Raw genomic sequence first — 22,784 nt, forward strand, 5'->3', positions numbered from 1 at the left:
TCAGAAATGCACATCTGGATGAACGCATGATCAGGTCAGATGAGGGGAGACCAGGACGTCAGCATAGTTCGTGATGTTCACTGTTTTCCTGTGTGAATTAAAAGTAAAATAAAAAGTTAGGTTTCAGGATGGTGTAGTAACAGATTTACACCTGTTAGTGCCGTTAGACGGGATAATCAAGGAGCAGCAAATGCATCTGAGCTGCTCTGAAACACCCGAAAGCCAATAATTGGAGGTCAGAGTGAAGAGCTGAGTTGTTCAGACTGGAGAGAATAAAGCCTGCGTTGTGTCCTAATCCTGTAATTGAGACTAGAGTCTAGAGGATGAGAGGCAAACCAAAGCAAAACTCTCTGATTTCTCTCTGTACATTTCACAAAGAGCTCAGAGGGGTTTCATGTTCCAGTGGACCTGCAGGTTCTAAAGACTGGTTCTACGGCAGTTAAGTTTAAGAGCACCTGCAACCCTCCAAACTGTCCAGAATGTGAATCTGAGGAGCGTGCAGGGAGCGGTTCTGTACCTGAAGCAGAAGCCTGTGGCCTGCAGAGGCCAGCATTTCACTTATACGGGACTATTGTGCAACTTTTGTTTCTCAAGAGTGATAAGAGCAGGTCCATGTTCCAACAGCCAGAACCCCGTGACCATATATGACCGATGACACTTCCTCGACTTGACGTTTGCAATAACTTATAGTCAGCACTCGCTGCTGGGGACCGCATGTCTCGCTTGGTGTTTTTAGGAACTTATTTCAATGTTATGAAAGCCCACAACAGAGGCGACATCCTGGTGATACCAGCGAAGGGAAACAGGTTTAATAGAACATGAACACAAACCATCTCACCTTATTGCTCCATTATGCTTTATTATTCAAAAAAAAAAAAATACAAAAGTTTCTTACAGAAACGGTTCGCTCGGGAGGACGCCACAGGGAACGTCTGATAAGTGAACAATCAACTTTGAGTCTTTGAATCTCACTGCGACGTGGTGGATGTGACTGAGTCCAGAACGAGCGAGCGGAGGAGGCACAAACACTGCAGGGACACGCGTCAAACACGCCGTCGCCTTCATCCTCCTCAAGGGCGCAACGGAGGGAAACCCCTGGATCCAGCATGCAGCCCGTCTGAAAACTCACCCCAGAACCGTGTTTCTGCAGCCAGCATCACGGTTCCGGGGGGGGGGGGGGGGGGGCGGGGGGGCCTCGATGGGCTGGTGGCCGAATAAACTGACAACTGGGAGGAGGTTCATCGGTGGTTTAACTACAGTTTCACCGGTGGAGCAGCACGTGGTCTTATACTGTCTGGACACGTTTACACAGCTTCGCTGAAAAGACCTATGAGTTGGGATAACCCCGTTATTGAGGTCGCCATGATGTCAGAGCACCGAAACTCATGAGGAAATCATGAGACTGGGGACCAAAGGGCGATCAGAGATGAATTCATCCACAGGAAGTGAGGTCTGAAGTGACACATCACCTGCAAGTGACTAACCAGTCATAGCTCCATCAGGGGACACGGGCTTGCACGCAAGACGTTCTTCCCCAGCAGACACTTCATCAAGTGACAGGAAGTGTCGAGGGAAGCTGAAAATAAACGTAGAAAAACGAGAGCTTGGATTGAACAATGAAAGGTAACTTTCTCTCTCCCGAGATCTCGCCTCCTTTACAGCTCGTGATATTTTAAGGCCACGCGCATCCAGGCGACTCACAGTGGTTGAGATCCCGGTTCTATCGGATCGGAGTCAGAGCTCTCAGATCAAAGCTAGGGATGAAAGGGAGGAACCCGACGATCAAAGCCAGAGATTTAAGGGAGGAGGACGGCAAGATGGAGGCCTCGCGCCACCCACGGCCCCGCAAATTCCAATAAACTCTGAATAAAATATCGCCATTCAGTCAATACACGAGAAATAAGAAACAATTTGTGTTACTGTCTTTTCAATATCAGCTCACGTTCCTCAGGTCATACCTTAAATAGCAGAACCTACGACGCGCTGTAACTGCAGTCGGGACCTCAGCTGACCTCACTTCTCCTTTTAGAGACCCATGCGAGTAGAAAAGGATGTGCAACCGTCAGAAAAGCTGACGGCACGACAACCAACCGCTACACGCCGAATCAGAGGTCGTCGATGAATTATAAAAAATGTCCAGTTTAAGTGTCAAAGAGTCCTCGCGTCACATTCAGCCCCGTCAGTCTTTGATGTGAGCCCGGGACACATCTGGAAGAGGAGCGCACTTGCTCCCCGTCTTCTTTGGTCCCGAGTCATCGTCAAAGTCTTCATCATCGCCAAGGTCGCTGAACTCCTCAAAATCCTCCTCCTCTTCATCATCATTATCGCCACTGTCCAAGTCCTTCTTTCCACGCTGTTTCCTTCTCCCTGTGGCATCTTCTTGCTCGGTTTCGTCCAGATGTGAGTTCACACTGAAAAATGACATAAGAAAAATAAAATCAGACGGCATGATGTCACTGAACTGTTTTACACATGCAAGAGCAACTGGTGTGATGTAATCCACGAGTCATCCTGCAACAAAGCAGATTAAATAGTCCAGATGGGACTAAATATGCCAAAAAAATACTGTAAACACAAACACTTCAATGCCGAAGTTACAGTCCTGTCCATCAGCCCGTGGACTATTCCCAAAAGCTGCTACACTTGTCGTGTCCACAAGAGGGCAGCCTTGCAATACAATTCTCAATCTAACAAACCTTAGGAAACATTTAACACATTTAGGAGACAAATTGAGATCACGGGGAACATCTTTAAGTCAACCAGAGCGATGCTGGCGAGACTACGAAGAGATCTGATGAGTTGGTGGTGTGTGCAGACCTCAGGACGACAGAAAAGAACAATGGCTTTGACAAAGTCATAAAGAAAATGAATGTGCACTTACGGAATAACGATGTCCTCTTTCTTGCCACACTTGCAGCAGACCTCCAGCTGAACAGAGCAGGGCTTACAAATGATGTGGTACGCATCCTTCACAGACTTCTGAGAACACCTGACACTGAAGGAGGATACGCAAGGACATGTATGGTTTTTTTTTAATAAACTAGTAACAAAAGGCAGGTGAGAGAGAATGTTATCACAAATATTCACTATGTAGAATACCAGCCTTTTTTGGTATTAGACTTTGACTGCAGACGTGTAGAAACCTACAAAATCCTATCACAACTGTAATACCAATCAAAGAAACCACGATTGGATCGTTTCCCCTCAGATCTTTCAGCTCGAAACCAGAATTAGGATTTAACTACAAAATGGCGTCATGAAGTCTTGTTCATCCCCGTCAGCAGTGAGAGGAAATGTACGTGTTGGTGGTCCTTTCATCACGGGTGACAGCAGCTGCTCCACCCAGGTGTCCTCACCATTTCTTGGGCTGCGCGAGTGGCTTATACTTGTTGTACTTGACCTTCCACTCCAGGACGCCTTTGCAGTGTTGACACAGCCCGTCGTGGACTTTCGAGTTCGCCTTCTACAACAACACGGACAGAGAGAGAGACGTGTCACGAGCCTTCACGCGGACACGAGAGACGCAGGACTTTAGCTTCGAGGCTAAAACAACAAGCCATCTTAAACGCACCTTCACTTGCACGGATGCGCCATATTTATCGTTTTTGAAGGCGGTGGCGTTCTGATGCTTCTGGCCCCGCGACCGAGACACGTTCCCCTTCTGTGAGCTCATCTTGGCGTTTAATATTTACTCACAGGCGTTACTACAGCCCGGGAAGACCGCCATGCCTGAGACACAACTGACCCGGAAGCAGGTGTGAATCGACTTCCGCTTCGCAACTTGTCGGGATCGTTTGTCTACTGCCGCCTCCTGGTTGCTAACGTACGTGTCCGCCATGTTGGTCCGGGCGAGTCTCGCCTCGTGAATATGTATCAGCGAAGAAACTGCGGTTTAAAAGGAAATTTAAAAAGAAACAAACAAACAAACAAGCAAACAAACATTAATAGATTTCTCAGCGGGGGGGGGGGGGGACACGTCACACAGACCATCCATGAAACAGACTAAACGAAATACTGAATAACATTTAATAATAATATTGAGTAACATTTACTAATAACGATAAAAAATGTATCTGAGTTGAAAGAGAAACATTTAGAGTAACTGATTTTGTTTTCATTTACATATTTTTAATGAATTTAAGAACTAGTAATGTCAATCACTGAAGCAAAAAGTAGCAGAATGAAGAAGAATAAAAAGGCAAATTAGTATAATATAAGCTCCTGGTAAAGCAATTTTTTCTAAAAATAACTGTTGAAATAAGAGATAAATGTATATTTAGAAGTAGGCATACGGAGTTAAAAGATGACATTCACAATCACATGTATAATTCACACCGCATGAAAAGACGATTATACTTCAAGAAATTGCTCATTAAGATTTCATACTGTTGAAAAAACTAAATATATATTCAAATAAATATCTTGCAAAACTTACAGTGGGTATACGTCTGACTAGCTTCCTTGTTCGTACATTCTAAATGAATGCATTTTCTGGTATGGGCAGATAGCTCAAACAAATTACGATTTTTGTTTAAAAATTTAGATTTGTGAATATAAAATTTGGTTAAACCAGAGGTTAAAGTCTTTCGTGAGTTTGAGGTTGTCTCTTTAATTTTGTTTTAAAAAAATCTTTTCCATTATCTTTAAAAATATGTGTATGTATGACGTATTAATTGTTGATAGTGTGACAAGAGATACGTGTTTTCCCAACAGCTGTTTTGGTTACAACCATCTCGGTCGTTAAATAAAATAGACTCAATCCGGGTCCTCCCTCTGCATTAAAAACATCAACCGCCCAATAAAATAGTTCGTGCCAATTACGTCATGCGACTGACGTTAGGGACGCCCTGCTATGTGCTGATTGGACAGCATCTCGCAATAGTAATCGTCGATTGGTTCAATAAACGCCAGTCAAACGGTCCCCCCGCCAGTCGCTTCTGCCCTCATTTCCCAAGCTTCTCTCCTGTTGGTCGATGAACCTGTCAATCACCGCATTCCCCGCCCCCTCCGTAGCTCCAAGCCGAGATAGCGATCTGAGCGATATTCAGAGGGAAAGCGGTGATGTTCCCGAGTCAAGTGATACTGCCGTTAACTGCCTGGCTCACTAGAACGGGCACCGGACGAGATTCTAGTCGATTTTAGACGTTTGTGGAATTTATCCATGCCGCCGTCGAGTTGTCCAGCTGTCCTGAATGAGTCGACCTTGTTATCACTCAGGATCCTGTGTTGAGAGAAGCGAGCGGAGGAAAAGGAAACTCGGAAGCTGTCTGGGCTGGAGGACGAAGCAGTTAGCCTGTAGGAACTTCCAGCTGTGCTGTCAACAGGGACTCCTCGACACACTCCGACCAAGTGGACACCGAGCCGGGGCAGAGGCTAATCCAGCCGGGGATAACCTTGTCAACCGGCGGGCGTCGAGAAGATAGATTAATTGGCTTGGTGCGAAAACAACACCTGGCTACGTTGGCCGTCACTGTCACCGTAGGATACCGAGAAAAGCCACGTCCAGGTAATGTTCCGGATCGTTATTATGACGATTGTTTCACTATAAACATACTGGTGCGGTTGGCCCATCACACTCAGCAGGAGAGCCACTAGAAACAAAACCTCAACAAACCAGTTTCGAGCCAGAGTAACCTCTGAAGACACTGCGTCCATTTTATACTAAATCAATACGGGGCCCCGTTCCGCTCATCGGGGGCTATTTTGGGGATTATGGGGAAGCAAACAAGCCCCCACATTGAGGTAGCAGGTGCTGTGTGATGTCACAGCAAGGCGGGAACCCTAAATCCTCTCAGGCACAGGAAGGTGATCATGGTACACACAGGTAATTAGGGATGAGTGGAAGTCACCTGTGTGTAATTACCGCGTGCGGAGGTGATGAGGGGCCTGCTTCACTGCGAGAAAACAAAACCTCGGTGCTGAGGACAAGAACATGTCTTTTGGTACCTTACAGAGTTGGGGGGGGGGACAAAGCAAACAACTGGTGGATTTAAATATGCCCGTCAGTCACGAACCATCAGTCAGTGGGAGCAGAAGGGTTGCACGGCTGATAGAAGTTAACTTCAGTTTGGTTTACTGCCATTTTATAATCCCAATATTTATTAAAGACTCATTGTGTGTCAAAATACCCTTCTGGATGTCATATTCCAGTGCTGCAGAGACACGTCAGGTTCTCCAGATGTCTCTTTTGGAACACAAAAATAGCACGATGAATATTTGAATGGGTTTTCAAGTTAAGTTTAGTATAATGATGTAAAAATTCATGTTCCTTTTGAATAATGCAAATTGTGTTGCTGTTTCAGTTTCATTAATAATAATAATAATAATAATAATAATAATAATCGCAATTAGGGTTTTCTGAAATCCTGCACCCCTAAAGAGCAGACAGGAAAGTGAAGCCTGCTGATAATGGAGGTCACCAAGAGTTTCCAGCGGGATCAGGTGGGTTCACTCTCAGTTTTACAGGGAGAGATCCGGTGTTTAAAAGAAAGAAGAAAGAAAACCCTCACATGATAGCTGGACAAGAATTTGCCAGGGGGCTCGTGGTAAATGAAGTGGAAGAAGGCTCTGTAGTCTTGGGAACACAAATTGAGCACAGTAGCATAAAACACACACACATCCACGCACGCACACACACACACACACGCATCATCTCTACTTTGAGGCCCTGAGGTGGCTGTTGGGGTGCTGCTCTGGAAGCAGCAGCAGCAGCATCGAGAAAGTTGAAGAGGGTGAAATAAAAGCGCAGGTATGTTCCAGAAAGGCTGCTGCAGACTGAGCTTTGCCTCATTGGAATGACTAATATTAAGCCACTCTCAGGCAGTCCAAGCATATGTGGCAGGATTTGAAAGTTGCTGATTACTCAGTTTCCATGAAACCTGTCAAGAGCTTTAGCAGCTTAGAGACTAAAAATGGAGGAAAGAGTCCCGTTCAGCTGTATAATACAGACCTGTTCACACTGACTCGAGGATTTAACTGCAAGGGTGTTATAGCAGGGTGGAATATCTTCTAACGCCTACATGGGAAATACAATCTGCTGCACATTGTCATAACGTGACATAATGCTTCTTTTCTCTCTATTCAAAAAAAAAAAAGAGTGGGGTGACTCTGCAAAATGTGTGAGTCAAATTACAAGAAAACATTGGACAATGGCGTTAGAAGCCTACAGGGGATTCCTGGAACACTTTCTGACCAACCAGCTTTGTCAGTAGTGGCTTGTTGGCATCTCTAGTGAGGCGATGGCTACTCAGAAGCACCTGGAATGTCTAAAAGATGGCCGTCGGTGGGCGTCCAGGTGCAGCGTGAAAGAGTCGATACTGTCTGAGTGGCGTGGAGCCTGGAGGCAGTCGAAGAAGAAGCACTCCTCGCCATCAGGACTATATCTTCCTTAATGTCCTGGTTCAAGAGAGCCAAGCAGTTCTGAAGAGGGGAAGTAGTAAAAACAACAGGCCTGTCTTTTCGGCCGAGTCCTGGACACCCCCTACTTCTCCACTTTACAAAGACAAGTGTTTGTTTTTTGAGTGTGAACATTATTCAAGAATGTTGTGGTACAAATATTCTCTTGTGGTGTTTTCCATGTGATCAGTCTGCAGGGGATGTTGCGGTAATCTGCTTGTCTGAAAGAGGCCTGATGTTCTTTCAAAGCCAGTTCCTTCTACAGTGAATATATTTCTTTCTGTTTCTAACCCTTTGCACTCTTCTTTCGCAGTGTTCTCAGGATGAACCACTTATCCATCAGCGAGTTATGTTGCCTGTTCTGCTGTCCTCCGTGCCCCAGCAAGATAGCCTCCAAGCTGGCCTTCCTGCCCCCAGAGCCCACCTACAGCCTCATGTGTGACGAGAGCGGCAGCCGATGGACGCTGCACCTCTCTGAGCGAGCCGACTGGCAGTACTCGGCCCGTGAGAGGGACGCCATTGAGTGCTTCATGACTCGCACCTCAAGAGGGAACCGGATTGCTTGCATGTTTGTCCGCTGCTCGCCAAGTGCCCGTTACACACTGTTGTTCTCCCATGGAAACGCCGTGGACTTGGGCCAGATGAGCAGCTTCTATATCGGTCTGGGTTCCAGGATCAACTGCAACGTGTTCTCTTACGACTACTCGGGGTATGGCGCTAGTTCTGGGAAGCCTTCAGAGAAGAACCTGTACGCTGACGTAGACGCTGCCTGGCAGGCACTCCGTTCACGGTAAGGAGTGGCGACAATGGTGATGGAAGGAGGGGAGAGGAAGGAACGATGACGTGGAAGAAACGGGGTTGTTTAATGGGAGGTGCTGATGATGTACCAGTTGGTTGCGGCAGGAATACGACGTGCTATCCTGTAGAGGAGCATTAACAAACCCTTTGGAGTCATCAAGGTTGGGGGGAATTCAGCTCAGAGCCCACAACTCAACGAGAGGAGGCGGCAGCACAGAGGTTAAACGGCAAAAATTAAACTTCAAAAGCCTTTTTATGAAACGTGGCAAAAAAGCACTTTATTGTTAGGCAGTTAAAGTTAATTTAGCCTCGCGTAATGTTTCCCCTACATCTCCCCAACTGGAAAGTAAGCTGTTGGCTAACAGGAAAGATTTATAATAATAGCAGATCTTTTTATGTCGCGGATGCCTCCAGCACGGGGGATGTCCCAGTGTTCAACAGGAGCCACTGAAATAAAAGCAGACATGATGGTCAGAAGGGTTTGCACCCCTGAATTTGTTGTCCATAATTTAGAATGTTTTCGTAGAGATCTTGAAATGTCTAAACTTATTGAAAAACATTTTCAAAATACTGCTTTCATGAACCATAAAACAGACACAAAAGGTACACTGCAAACAATTATTTGTACCCTTTTTCATTTGATTTACTTCCTCAAACTAAATGAAAAACGGTCAGAGTCTCCAGTATATTGTCAGTGTTCATATGACACAAATTAACCAATGAAGTGTGTTTACTGCGTAAAGACTGGCTGACTGGGTCCAGTTTGATGTTTATAATGGTGAAAAGGAAAGAAGTTTCAGTGCATCAGAAGAAAAAACAACAACATGAAAATGCCATCAGTGAATCTCCCTTCACCTGTCACAAGGAACTAAATCAGAGGTCTGTAGAGGTTTATACTGATTGGTGCCTTCACGTCTAAATGGCTGCAGGCTGACCCGGAGCAAGCAGGGGTGGTGATTGCAGCTGGTGCCAGATGCATGGGTGAAAGCCAGGGAGGACTCCACTGTGAAAGAAACGCACAGAAAAGCAAAAACTCTCCAAGAATCATTCTAGAAAGTAGAGCTCTTTGCCACCCTCCCAACAGGAGGACCCGGTGGAGGTTCTCGCGTGCTGCGTGGTTGCTTTGCTGCCTCTGATACCGGAGGCCCCCGAATGTATCAAAGGAGTGATGAAGTCAGAAGAATGTCAAGGCAACGCGGAGTGAAATCTGTTCGCCAGTGTCAGAGGAGAGGGTTTGAGGCGAAGGTCAGGACAGCGAGCCAAAGCACACATCCAGCAGCACAAAGGAGGGTTGAAAAGGAAAAAGATGGAGTGTTTTTAAACGGGCCAGCAATCAGTCCTGACCTAAATCCCACCGAGGGAGCTGAAATCTGCCATTGCAAAAAGGCCTTCTGCAAACCTAAAAGAGCTCGGAGGCATCACAATGTGTGTCAGCAAGCGCCAGCAGACAAGTTGAAAGTTTAGCTCAGTGGCCGTCAGTGTTGCCAAAGGTTACGCAACCAAAATATTAGTGAAGCCTGCCAATATTTGTTTGTAGTTTTCTTGTTATGTAAGTTTGCTTTTTTCTTTTCTCCCCTTTTGTTCAGCAACCCTGGACATTTTAATCCAATATTCTGCCCTTGAAAGTATTAGTTGCGTCTATTTTGAAGATATTCTGAATCATGCCTTTGAATTCAGAGGTGCCAACTTTTCTTCCCACGACCGTTAAATCAGGATGTGAAGAGCGTCCATCTGAGGGGCAGGACAAGAAGGGAAAAGATGTGGAAGAGCTGGTTGGGGGGGGGGGGGTGCCCTGATAAAATCCTGGGTGGAGAAGGTAAGGAGTGGTGGTTGACATGATGACATCAACGTGATGTTCCTGCGGGCGGCAGCGAGGAGCCGCTGGCTGCGTGGAGGTGTGAGTGGGAGAAAATGCATCTTCTGATATTTAAGGACGGAAAACCCACTTCCGCTGATTGGTAAAGACGAGTTTCACGCTAACGAAGCCTGAAGTTAATCAGGCGGGTGTTTAGTTTTGAAGTGAACCTGAAGTGCTTCGTGTCAGGGCTCCACCCATTCTGGACTTTTGGGCTGTTCCAGGTGCTGGAGATCAGAATATTGATCGATCATCCCATGTTCTGAAGGCTGAGTGTTCAGTTCCTGCAACATTACCATTTCTGCTGTCATTTTAATATTCTAGTGTGCTCACATCTGTCTGTCTATCAGTTATTTTTACAGGCGTGTTTATCAACTTGATGACTGTAAATATGTCCTTTGCACTGTGTTCCAGTCCCATGCGAGGCAGATTTGATTATGGATTGACTTACAGGCACGTGTCATCAAGTCATAGTCTGGTGAGCTCTAAAAATAGTCCTTCGAGCGTAACGTCTGTGTTACGACGGCGACGGCAGCGTGGATGCTGTTAGAGGACCCTGACGATGCCAGAATGGAAGCCGTGCAGCGTTTAGGAGAGAGGTTGTGTCACCGCTCCCCTACACACCACTCTCAAACTTGATGCACTTGTTCTCCTCCTCCTGACGTCTTCGTTACTGTTCATGTATCATTCAACTGCTGCTCGTGATGCTACTTCAGCGTCTCCTGATGGCAGACATTTCTTCTGCTGTCTTTTGTCTCCATCTCGAAAGAACGAACAGCAGCGGTCCGGAAGTTCACGACACTAGAAAAAAAAGTCCCTTTATGGTTGCAGGCTGACGGCGACAAGATGTTTTGAATTCATGTAAACATGTCGGTCTGACTGAAGCTGCACTAAGTTGGATATCTGACCAACACATCTAAATAATGTGGAGGGGATGTACGGCATGTGTGTGTATATATATCTATATCTATATATATAGATGTGTGTGTATATATCTGTGTATATATATGTGTGTGTATACATCTAGATAAAGATAGATAGATAGATATAATCAGCTGGCCCCTAACCAGCCCGGCGCTCCAAGCGATCCTCTGCAACGTTGAACCTGGAAAAGGGAAACGTTGAGGAGATTCTCGTCATAGCGGCTGAAATCCTCACTAAAACGAGGCATTCCTGGACGAGGAGACAAACTTTACTGTGCGTGAGCTGCTGAACTCAGAATTATCTGGTTTTCTTCGGAAGTCTTTGAATCTGTGTCTGCTGTTTGAAAGGCGCGTGGCTGGCTGACTTGTTTTGTCGTGTGATGACAAAAAGGTGAACCGGAAGGCACTTGGGTGTGTGAATCGATTCACCCTGTTAATGTCCAAACGGGATGAGGACAGTGGGACGTTAGCCTGCTGTGTTCACTCCCACACGCCATCGTCTCTGCGGTTTGTCTTTTGCAAGCTTCTCTTTTTCTTCTCGTCTGGTTTTGCCTCCTAGAAAAACCTTCTTTGAGGTCCACAAGACGATAAACAACACATCCATGTGTGTTCTTCTGGCAGTGTATTTCTGCACGTCTGTTTTAGAGAGAGTGAGCAATAAGTCCACCATATTTGTGCCTTTTTATTGATGTGGATGAGGAGGAAGTAAATCATCCAGGCTGTTTTTGTAGACCCCCCGGGAAGACAAAGGAGTGACTTAGAGAGGAGAGGGCAAATATAGCCGAGGGCAAACTAGAGGCTGCTAGAGAAGAGAGTCAAAGCTGCGTGAATAAATCAGAAATAAGTGGGCTGGGAGTGCGTGGAGTGCTCCTCCCGTGCCCGTGCTGGTGTGGGCGTTTGTGACCCTCACAAAGCAGGTTATGTCTTCAACGCAGTTTATTAGTCTGTGGGATTACATAAAAAAACAAAAACTACCAGGCTGATTCTCAACAAACGTGATGGAGGGGTGGAGTTTGGGGGAAAAGGAAGCGCTCGTCAAATATTTGGGCAGATTTGGACGTTTCCGTTAATTTCTCAGGACGTGATAGATGGCCCTCCGTAGAGTTCCCTCCAGGGTCCAGTGCTGCTGGGTCACATTAGTGGGTCCACTGGTGAAAGACTGTCACAACAAGCCCTTCCACAATGTACCACGTTACGCAATAGACTAGGTTGTTCGTTAGTGGCTGGAATCAGACAGTATCTGAGCAGCACCTCGAGGGGATTCCTTCACATTTGGTACAAACTTTCAAGCGGATTCCAAGATGAACCGACTAGATTTTGGTGGACAAAGGTCACTGCGCATTTCTGGCCATTACTTCATATCCCGTTTGGCTCGTCTGGACGTGATCCATGGCCGTCTCAGTCCCGCTCAGAGAGAACAAGGAGTTCCATATTCCCGAGAAAGAACTTTTCATAAAACTCCTCCTCCGGTGTTGCGAGTCTGGCGGTAGATGCACTGAAGCTTGACTGCTTGGTGGAGGGAATCAACTGTGAGGCGGTAATTCTTGTTTAAATAAGGAACCTGGCAAGTTAAACAGGAAACTCTTGATCATAAAGGACCTGCATACAGGAAATGGTTCGCTGCTGTGGAGAAGATCCTGCTTTTCTCATGGCTCGAACACGCGTGTGGATGCGACGGCACATTCCTTTGCTTGAACGTGTCAAACTTTTCATGTTTTGTTTTAGAATTCATTGCCCACAAAAGCCACACAGTCAGTTCTGTCAAAAAGACAGTGTCGAATGTGAAAGGCGTCCTTGACAGACAGAAACGTGGCGCTTCTTCCCTTCCAGTGCAGAGAGAATGACACTGCGTCTGTCTGCCGTGTTTTCTGCTCTGTTTTTTCTGATTTTATTGTTCTCGGCTTGTGTTTTTTTTTTTCTTTCTTCTTTTTAGATGCACAAAGGACCAGCAAAGAGAATCAGGTTTTAAATCAGAGAACCGTGCCCTTAATCAGGACCAATTGTTTGCTGTGATTAACAGTCGTGCAGTGCTGGTAATGATAAACGATATAAGTATTTTTTGTGTGGTTTTTTTAGCTTGGTCATGTGCGATAGTTTAGGAGGCTGAGATCAGTTCCTCCGAGTCCCGCTGCACACTGCCTGGTCGCGCTTCTGTGTTTACTGACTGTGGAGTTTCATGTTGTTGTTGTTAATCGCATGTCTGGTTCCCAGTTATTGGAGGGAGTCGTCCACATTGGACTTTTCTGAATCACTCCTTTTTTTTTTCTTCTTTTTTTCTTAAAATAGGGATGCACTGATTTCTCCGTCAAATGTTGGTGCAGCCTCTTTTCACCTTATTGCCGTTCATCTGCAAAAAAGATGGCATTCAGTGATTATAGAAGAAGAAGAAGAAGGTATACAAACGGGTCTGGTCTTATTTCAGTGGCACAGACAGTTCTCCACTTCCACTGATTGGAGGAGCCGGACAGCTGAGCACCGTAGCAGCGAAAGGAACAAACATCCCCTCAAAATTTATGAGGACACGCAGGCGAGACAAAGCTGAGTCAGGAGGACAAGGACCGATGGAGACGGAGATTTATGCCTGAGCAGAAAACAGGCATTTTAAAGGTTGTTTGCTTGTTGTTTAGCAGACTGAACTGAATAAAAAAAACATTCCAGTATTATGATGAATTGTTTATTGTAAACAAATATCGCCACATAATCTGAGCGGGAAGGTTATGTGTTCCTTTTTATGGCACTTCTGGGACTGTGCGTCTGCGTGGAAGCATGGAGCCTCTGCTCCTCTGTTGTATGGACAGACACTGTGAATTTCTAACAGACGCTTCTCGTGCACATCTCCTCAGCTTCGTCAAAATGAGACCTCTTGTATCATGTGATCGTATGTTATCATCCTTTCCTACTGGGCTGTCTGTCTTATCGTTACGTGGTTGTACCAAACCCATAATCGACTGTGATAAAGCAGGCTTTTGACCCTGTTGAGCATGAATCAACCAGATTGTGTTTATCACATCAAAAGGCCACAGCACGGCCTCGCTCTAGTCGCCAGCCTTCATCTCCTGCACGTCTCTCGTGCTGGATGAAGAGGAGAGTAGCCCTCATGTCTCCCACACTCTCGGCCTGCGCTGCTTTGGCGTTTCAAACACACCAGATTCTGCTGGGTTTTCGATCTTTTCCTCCTCCTTATCTCAAGTCAGCAAATTGTCTCTTTGACACACTTGTGGAGGCTGCTTTCACTCGACTCATGACAGTAGGCAGCCAGCTGTCAGCAGTGCAACCACGACTGCTCACCTAGACACGCGCACACACACACACACACTCTCACACACTCCTCTGGGGTGATTATGTTCAGGCTCAGCAGATGAGGCACTCCTTTCACCTGAGCAGGGAGTGGCTCGCATGATTATGAGTCAGTTGTTAGATGCGTCAGCAGGTTCGTACAAACAACCTCCACGGCTGCACTCCTGGATTACAAATGCTAACAAGAGGCTGTGTGCGTGTGTGTGTGTGTGTGTGTGTGTGTGTGTGTGTGTGTGTTCATGTGTCCATCTCCAGAATGGTACCGTATCATTTTCTTTACCCTCTGAGATGGAGGCGGGCCAGCAGTCAATCCTGGTAGTCTGATATTGAGTGGTAGCCTAGCAACCGATTTCCAATGAGCTTTCAGACCGAGGCCTTTGCACACGGTGGCCAACAAAAACAAACCAGAAGAACTCACTTCCTTGTCAGCCATCGTATTTATCCAAATGAAAACGTCACTCTTCCTGTAGTGACGAGACCAACAAGTGGAGGTCTTCCCACGACTCCCCTCCAGAAGGCATCGCACTAATGCCTCTCCTACCGATTGTTCTCACATCTCAGCCTTATTTTAAGATGTGTGTAAGGGTCTAAGTAACAAACAGGCCCCTCGTAACCTATTGTTGTCAGGCTGTCAGCTCGATACACACAAATATACAATAGATGGAAATGAGTAAAAGGTGCTAAACACACTAACACTGACGTCCTGAGCAAAGGATCCCCCGCTGTAGAGCAGATGGTACGCTAATCTGAAAAATGGCTGTGCATATGCTCAGGATGTCCTAAAATATCCGTTAGTCATCGTGGCTGCTCTGGGATGAGAATCGCTCCGGTCCTCAGGGAGCCATAGGTGGGCAGCGAAGAGGGAGCCAGGAATGGAACAGGGCAGCACGGGAGGATGTGATGCATAATAGATCGGATTCATGTCAAGAGACTCAATTGATGAAGGTTTTCGGGGGAGGGGTGTATCCGTTGAGCATGGCTGGCTCCATCTTGGTGGGCTCTATTCAAGTCCAAATGCAGAGGAGGAAATTGTACTCTTGTGGTCACCTGCTGGGGGGGGGGGGGTGAACACAAGTGCAGGTGTAATTCAGTCCTGATTGTCTTTGTTTGGACTTCCCTGGATGTTTGAGAGAAAACCCCCAGTGGTCTAAAAACCATGTCAAGAGAGCAGGGTGGGGTGTGACCTTGTACGGTAAGTCAGAAGGTCAAGCGTTGCATTATTCATCGCGCTTCCATGCGAGTCCTTGAGGAAAAAAACCTCCCATCTTGTCCAAGCCGGAGCGGCACTGCAGGGTCAGGGGGAGCCTCGCTGCTCGTACGATCTGGAACGCTGTCAGCTGACAGGTGGGCTGTCCAATGGTTTCAGTCTCCCTTCCCTGGTGATGACTTCATTGCAACGTGTGTGTGTGTGTGTGTGTGTGTTGAGGCTTTATGTGATAACGGGCTTCCTGATGCGGTGACAAACAGGCAATAAGAACAGATAGGAGATTTTTATCAAAGCCGCCACTGATAAAAGATGTTCATAACAGCAAAGCCAGAGACAAACATGAGAGTGCTTTTGTTGAGCGAGAAGATAAAACCACTCTCGGGGTCGTGGACTGTCCGGGAGCAGCAGAGGGATTCTGCACCGAGGAGTTTGCCTCTGTGTCTTGATTACGTGATGTCTGAATTTCCTTGCTCCCTTTTTTTTTTTTGGGTGGGGGGGAAACTTGCTTGTTTGTCATCCTCCCCACAGCGGGCCGTCTCTCCTCTGTGCTTCGTTATAGAGTGGAGACCCAGGCTAGTGAGTTAGCACAACGCACGGCAGTGGGTGGACCGCTTAGCACAGCTTTTGTCCAAAAAGGTCTTTGCCTACATGAGTAGAAATAGGGGGTAGGTATGCAGCATTCACTATGATGTAAAAATTTCAAAAACGATGGGATTTTAGAAACTAATTCACAGCCAGAACTACTTTCCCTCAGCCAACGAACAAAACGCTCCATAACCAGAAGAGTGACTGCTGCTGCTAATCCTGGCTGGTACTGCTCAAGAGGCTGAGGTTGCTTACGTCCTGACAGACCCAGATTCTGAACCTTGGAGGGTCAGGGTGAACGGTCAAGACCCTGCTCCTGATGGCGCTAAGCTAGCAGTCACACAGAGGAGCCAGAGGTATCTGTGGTGTTGCCAAGTAAGATTCACGGTTACACCACAATTTCATGTTTACCATCACCTCTCTTGTTCAAAATCAGAAATCTTCAGAGTACTTGAGTAATTCTAAAAACTTTAGCTGTTGTGAATTGACCTGACACGTGAGACTAACCAGTGACGTCACAACACCGAAACCGAAAGGTTACTCAACTCTCTCGCCTCCTCCTCGGCGAGGCGGATTTTAATGAGCATTCTGCATCCTTGAGCTCCTGGCGCCTAATTTACATGTCACCATCGTTAAGCTGAGCCTTACATGCCTAATCCAGAGCTCACTTTCTAATTCGAGCTAAATCAAATAAACATCAGTCATCACTTTCTCTTGATCAGGCAAATGGAGGCTTATCGACACGACGGGCTTCTTCCCCCCTCCTCCTCCTCCACAGGATCACCTCGATGAGGTGTTTTTTGTCCTTCGCTTCGGTGACGAATGATTTAACTTTCGCCCAGCGTATGGCAAGTAACCGAAACCAGAATTCCGCCCAGTCGTCTTTGTTCCTGTTAAACAGCTCCATGGTTTGGGAATGGAGAGAGGCTTTCAGCCCCGCGTCTGCAGGAGCACTTTCCCAAGCCGTGCCAGTATTTCACCCCTATTTATACACGGTGGCCAGCTGGCACACCAGGGTCAAGCAGTCCCTCTAATCCTGATACTGAGTGTCTGCGAGCTAGACGGGTGTATGAGTGCTGCAGCCCGGCCTGGGGAGGATGTGCCTGCACTTCCGTGATGCCTGGTACTCTTACAGCAGCAGGTCTACGTTCCTCATCGTAAAAACCGCATCAGAGCACCGTGCCGGCGGTTCTTCATGTGTTGTTCAGCACTTTGTTGTGTAAGCCCGCTGTGGTGGAGCTGCTAGTGACGTCAGCGCTGTGATTGTAGTGTTGTAAATTTTAATAATGGAGGGGTGCAGCGGCGGCGGCGGCGGCGGCGGCCGCTCTGCTTCCTCTGCTTCATTCAGCAGCGCAGCGGTGCAGACACAGATGCAGTGTTCTCAGGCTTGGTTTCAGGTTGTCAGCTGACTGGCTGATCGCGAGAGTGGGTCAAGTTCTCCCTAATCAGCTGTGGTTCGGTTTCTCCTGGAACCTCAGTCCTGTGTTAGTGTCTCTTTTTGTCTCTCCTGTTTTGTTCTTCCCTGACTTTCTCCTGCGTCACAGGGCGGGAGGGGGGGGGGGGTCATCTCTTTGACTGTCCTGAAAAACTCGAGCCCTGCTTGTATCGCTTCTTTGTGTGATGGTTTTCGGAGGCGATGTAATCACTGAGTCACTCTCGGCCGCGTGGCGTTCCATTCAACAACTGACTTACTCAGACTCTTATTATCAGCTGGGTGTGTGTTTGCTGATGGAGCAGCCGGGGGGGGGGGGGGGCTGATTGGCTGTGTGAGTGTATTGTCAGTTCTACTTTGTCACAGGTAAAAATGAAATCAAGCAGCGGACTGTTATTGCAATATGTCCGACTGCCGTTTCAGGAGGTTGTGATATTCCCTCGACGCTAATTGTGCGTGAACGCACCATTTGAATTGAATAAGAGTAGATCAGATGGTGTAAGTAAAAGACTTTAATAAAATCTGTATTTGATACAAATTTCAATCCTTTTAATGATTTTTTTATTATTATTTTAGCGATTTCAAAAGATTGATATCCCATCGAATATCCCAAATAATTGGAATTGGATATTTGATCAAACCGTGCAGGTGCAGGCTGCTGTATGGAAGGCAGGTGGAGTTGCTACGGTTTAGCTTGGCCAGGTACTGCTACTGTTGATGCTTGCTGGCAGGATCAGCACCAAACAGAACAGGACTAATTAATTTGATTAATAACACCTGCGTTAGCGTGCCCCCGCACGTCCACAAGGTCCTGTCAGACTTGGACTCCAGACATCCTGCTGGCTCTCTTTGCTGATGACACGAAAGTGTTAGTGTTAGTCTTCACCGGCTCACACTTGAGAAAGTGGCTGTTTTTTAGGTATGTGGGTGTCGAAACCTTCACGTTGGGCCCTCATTAGATTAGGAAATAAAAGCGCTGTTAAGCACTCTTGATCATTAGTACGTTTTTACTTTTCAGTTATGAATAAGAGTTGTTCCCCAGTAAGCTGAACCTGTTCTAGATGAGGCTGACATTGTGTCTCAGGACACCTGGGGGTCACATCTACGTCCTCTACATGTAGCATTTAATGGACTACATTGCAGCCTTCCAGGCTCTCGACAAATTCTAGAGAGCATTTTCACCTACAATAAATACCTACAGTAGCTGCTTCCATACGGTTTCGTATACACACGCTTGCTCTGTATCACTGTTTTAGTCTGGGCTTTAAATCCACCGCAGCCCCCGATCGGAACAACCTGTCTGTTTCTTTACCATCCTTTGCTCTGTGCTTTTAGGACGCCATGGTTTGCTCGCCTGAGGACATCTGGTTCTTGCTGCTCGCTGTGTCTGTAAATGGTTTGAGAGGTGTTGTCAGGTTTGGGCGGTGTGTGGCTGAGTGCTGTGTTTCCACATGTCTGTTTACCTGTAGTTCCTCGTCTTGCGATGTCATTGATGCATTTTTGTTTCTCTTGAAAACGAGACGATCTTCACCTTTGACAAAGTTCCTTTCCAAGCACCTGAGTGCGTTCTGCCTCTGTTGTTGAGCAGAAAAGCTTCCTCCTGTCATTTGGTTGTGACACCCGACCATCACTGCAACACGGAATAGAGCACAATCATTGCAAGACTGTGCCAAACAGTAAAATGTGTTTTATTGCATAGCAATAAATTAAAATCAGCTGAACTCCTGCTGATCATCAGAAGGCCGGACGTTGTGTGAGAGTGAAGGCTATTTACCTGCTACTCGTGTGACATTCTGTGTCCTTCACGCAGGTACGGCATCCGACCGGAGAACGTGATCGTGTACGGCCAGAGCATTGGCACGGTGCCTTCGGTGGACCTGGCGTCTCGTTATGAGAGCGCTGCAGTCATCCTCCACTCCCCGCTCACCTCTGGCATGAGGGTGGCCTTCCCTGACACCAAGAAGACCCACTGCTTTGACGCCTTCCCAAAGTGAGTGGACCGCAGACGGCAGATGGCACGTGTGAAGGCCAGGCTAAATGTGTCGCACACTGCATCATCCAGTGGAACACACACACACACACACACACAGCTATCCTTGTTAGGACATTATGTTCAGCATGTTTACATGCACAGGTCAGTCGAGTTGCAGCTCAGTTAGGACATTGGTTTGGGCGGCTGTCGTCGTCCCAGAAAACAGGGACAGAGAAAAAGTGATTTATTCATCTAAGTACGTCTGCCCCCGTAACAGTAGGTGGCAGTCCGCCCCCTTCCAGCTGGTGGCAGGCGCGCTTCTTTTGACCAATTCAGTGTTTTCTTCACAAATGAAACATGTTTTCCAGAGACATCATCAGGTTTGTCTCTTTGTCCAGAGACACTTTGTTGTTGCTGCAGCCCCCCCCCCCCCCCACATCAGACCAGCATGTTGACTCGTGGTTTAAAGTCCAGTTAGTCAGGGATTCCTACACCACGTAAATGTACGTGGTTATTTGAATTTCTAGTGAACAGCTGAACCCAGACCCTGACCAGGACTTTGTTCCCCATGACTGCACAGTGGCAGCGCTGAAACGTGTCTCTCCAGCTCCCCCTGGTGGATCCTCATCAGTGTGGTTCATAGTGACTGACTAACCTGCTGTGCTTGCTCTTCGAATCCTCACTGACTCTCTTGTCTTTTTACTCCAAAGCATCGACAAGATTTCCAAGGTGACGTCACCTGTTCTGGTGATCCACGGTACGGAGGATGAGGTCATCGACTTCTCTCACGGCCTGGCGCTGTACGAGCGCTGCCAGCGTCCCGTGGAGCCGCTGTGGGTGGAGGGGGCCGGACACAATGACGTGGAGCTCTATGGACAGTACCTGGAGAGACTCAAACAGTTTGTTGCACACGAGCTGGTCAACTTGTAGAAGCTGTGGGGAGGAGAGAGGTGGGGAGCGTGGGGATCGTGTTCGGAGGGTTCTTTCTTGTGAAGTGATGCAGGTAGAAGTGCTGTTTGTCTGTGTAGTGATGATGTTTCAGTGACAGAATTCTCATTATTGACCACCTCTTCCCCCAACTGGAGGTCCAGAGCCCGTCAGTACCGACCACTCCACACGTTGCAGCTCTCAACCATCTTCTGGAAACCCGTTTTATTTTGCTTTTTTAAAATATTTTTCTTCTCCTCACGTTGCACAATTGCACATCGCTACAGTGTGTGAAAGCAGGGGGAAGTAGACGATATACAACTTGTGTAGGAGAGAGCGTGCGTGTCACATTTTTTGCTGCCTTTTATGATGGACCACGGTTCTGAACGGAGAGGTTCTGAGGAACAGCCTTGCTCTCAACTGGACTAAAGTGGGCCAGACTCTCTCCAGTCCAACAGAACTCCATCTGACATTGATGTCAGGTTCGGTCCTACTCACTGCAGTCACCATGATTTTTTTTATTATTGTTTATTCTATTTTTATATATTATACGTGATATTTGCACATATCAGCTGTCACTGAAGAACGGTTCAAGACAAACTGACATGATCTAGCTGTGTCGGTGTTGCCAAATGTGTAGTATAATATATTGTAAGTACTAACAAAGAAGTGTACTTTGTACTGATAACCATGGAGGAACAGACCTACATTTACTCTCTGTCGAGTCTCATGATGGTACCGGTTCAATACGCCGCAGGGCGCCGGCTGCTAGACGGCTGAGAATGATTCTCATTGACCAATCAGACGTGAGTGCTGCACACTCCTCGATGTTCTCAAATCACTTCCACACCCACCTCACCTTGCAGTATTGTTACTGTAAGATCAGTATCATTACACCACCAGACCCTTTAGTAAGTATCAGTCTGGATATGATGATTATGTTAAAGCCCAGTTCTGACAGTGTTTTTCTGTCTTCATCTTTGAAGAGAACCGGTTAAACAATCGATAGTTATTATTACGGATCTTGCCTGTATATCTAGATCTTTATGTATCTTTTCATATGATAAACTACTAAAACCACTAGTGTCAATTAGGACTGAAAATTACTCCCATGGCTGGTGCAGATCGATTTTTTGTTGTTGTTTTTTTAACTTTTGTGAGGCACGTTACTTTCCAGTGTATTTGACCTGGAAAGGAGCACCGGGACAATGAGCAACGTCAACATACGTGGCTCAGCTTCTTAAGGCCTCCATCGTGGACAAAACGTTCCTCTTCTCTTTCTTTTTCTTTTCTGTCTGCATGGCATTTCCTGCTCCACTGTTGACGGTTGATTTGCCCTTCAGATGCTGAACGAGGCAAAACAAAGCCGCTGTATTTATTGTCCTGACGCCTCTATCAGAACCCTGATGAGCGAAATGTCAAAGTGCTACTGCATGCAGCCTCTCATATTTTGGGCCTCTAACACGCGTCTGTGTTAGACCCGAGCTTGAGTTCCCAGACGGGGTCGGATCGTGTTGATGAGTGACGATGAACCACCGAGAGGCTGATGGGTGCTACCGTCCCGGATCCATCGGGACTCTCATGTGTCTGGTGATTTTCTGACGTTATAAAGAGACTTTTTCACAACTCATGTCTGTCTTAACATCACGGTTACGCTTTTCTTTCACGTTGTAAATAATATTTGTACGAGGCATGTTGTCTTTTTTTTTGCTTTTCTTTCTCAAGCTGTTGCCATCGCATCTCAACTGTTCTCGACCAAGCTAGCTCACTGTTTTGGCTTTTCAGGTGACCTTTGTGCTGGTGACCTCTACTGATATCATCTCTGATTTGATTACATTTTTGTATAGCCTATTTCAATACAGAAAGACTTAATATGTAATAACATTAATATAGTAATTAAAATGTGGATAGAAAATAAAACTGATATTTGACAAACTATTTTTGGAATGTTTTTTTTTATTTTTTGGGGGGTAAATATTTTTGATTTTATTTCTGATGAGACTTGAGGTGGAAAAGATTGTGATCCTCCTACAATCTCTGAGATTTGGCTGCATTACAGCAACGCTCAAGCATCCTCCAAAGCTCCTTCTATGCCTCATACTTTTCCCTTTATCGCTGTAGTATTAAATCATACACACAGGTGGTACAATACAAAATAATTCAGTGCCAGTTTAGTTCTGCTGAAGTTACAGTATTCTGCATGTTGGGGGAAGTGTTCAGTGTGAGATGATCTGAAAAGCCGACTGAGTCTTAAATGTGTCCCCTGCAGCTTTTAGGCTCAGGAGTACTAACAGTACTGGGTGAGGAGATGAATGGGAGATTAGAGTGGACTAAGATATGATGAATAAATCTGTTTGGAGGGTTGTATCGTCTTTCTATGTTCGTTGTTTGGT

General features: G+C 46.5%; 2 protein-coding genes and 1 long non-coding RNA gene across 3 annotated transcripts; 1 reads left to right on the forward strand and 2 right to left on the reverse strand.

The window, feature by feature from the left end:
- Nucleotides 1-834: 834 nt before the first annotated feature.
- c6h9orf85 (chromosome 6 C9orf85 homolog) lies at nucleotides 835-3,784 on the reverse strand. The gene is made up of 4 exons (XM_086205254.1): nucleotides 3,572-3,784; nucleotides 3,357-3,463; nucleotides 2,882-2,995; nucleotides 835-2,411 (listed from the first exon to the last, which is right to left on the reverse strand). Exons 1-4 carry the CDS (start codon nucleotides 3,671-3,673, stop codon nucleotides 2,180-2,182), a joined length of 555 nt encoding a protein of 184 aa, XP_086061380.1. The 5' UTR covers nucleotides 3,674-3,784; the 3' UTR covers nucleotides 835-2,179.
- A 1,209-nt stretch (nucleotides 3,785-4,993) lies between these two features.
- Nucleotides 4,994-22,517, forward strand: abhd17b (abhydrolase domain containing 17B, depalmitoylase). The gene is made up of 4 exons (XM_086205862.1): nucleotides 4,994-5,506; nucleotides 7,709-8,185; nucleotides 19,303-19,482; nucleotides 20,175-22,517. Exons 2-4 carry the CDS (start codon nucleotides 7,719-7,721, stop codon nucleotides 20,392-20,394), a joined length of 867 nt encoding a protein of 288 aa, XP_086061988.1. The 5' UTR covers nucleotides 4,994-5,506; nucleotides 7,709-7,718; the 3' UTR covers nucleotides 20,395-22,517.
- LOC147259722 (uncharacterized) lies at nucleotides 17,996-19,328 on the reverse strand. The gene is made up of 3 exons (XR_015116387.1): nucleotides 19,267-19,328; nucleotides 18,956-19,122; nucleotides 17,996-18,879 (listed from the first exon to the last, which is right to left on the reverse strand). It is a non-coding gene; the product is annotated as an uncharacterized LOC147259722 (long non-coding RNA).
- Nucleotides 22,518-22,784: the final 267 nt, after the last annotated feature.

This window comes from Aulostomus chinensis, chromosome 6 (genome assembly GCF_037954235.1).
Source record: "Aulostomus chinensis isolate RoL2024-O1b breed Wild chromosome 6, RoL_Achi_v1.0, whole genome shotgun sequence".
Lineage (NCBI taxonomy): Eukaryota > Metazoa > Chordata > Actinopteri > Syngnathiformes > Aulostomidae > Aulostomus > Aulostomus chinensis.

Bases quoted from the DNA above. Each gene is read 5' to 3' on its own strand.
- c6h9orf85 (XM_086205254.1), bottom strand. From the start codon at position 3,673: ATGAGCTCACAGAAGGGGAACGTGTCTCGGTCGCGGGGCCAGAAGCAT. The intron at 2,996-3,356 runs GTGAGGACACCT...ATCCTCCTTCAG, and splicing joins CTCGCGCAGCCCAAGAAATG to TGTCAGGTGTTCTCAGAAGT. The intron at 2,412-2,881 runs GTAAGTGCACAT...GTCATTTTTCAG, and splicing joins AAAGAGGACATCGTTATTCC to TGTGAACTCACATCTGGACG.
- abhd17b (XM_086205862.1), top strand. From the start codon at position 7,719: ATGAACCACTTATCCATCAGCGAGTTATGTTGCCTGTTCTGCTGTCCT. The intron at 8,186-19,302 runs GTAAGGAGTGGC...TCCTTCACGCAG, and splicing joins TGGCAGGCACTCCGTTCACG to GTACGGCATCCGACCGGAGA. The intron at 19,483-20,174 runs GTGAGTGGACCG...TTTACTCCAAAG, and splicing joins TGCTTTGACGCCTTCCCAAA to CATCGACAAGATTTCCAAGG.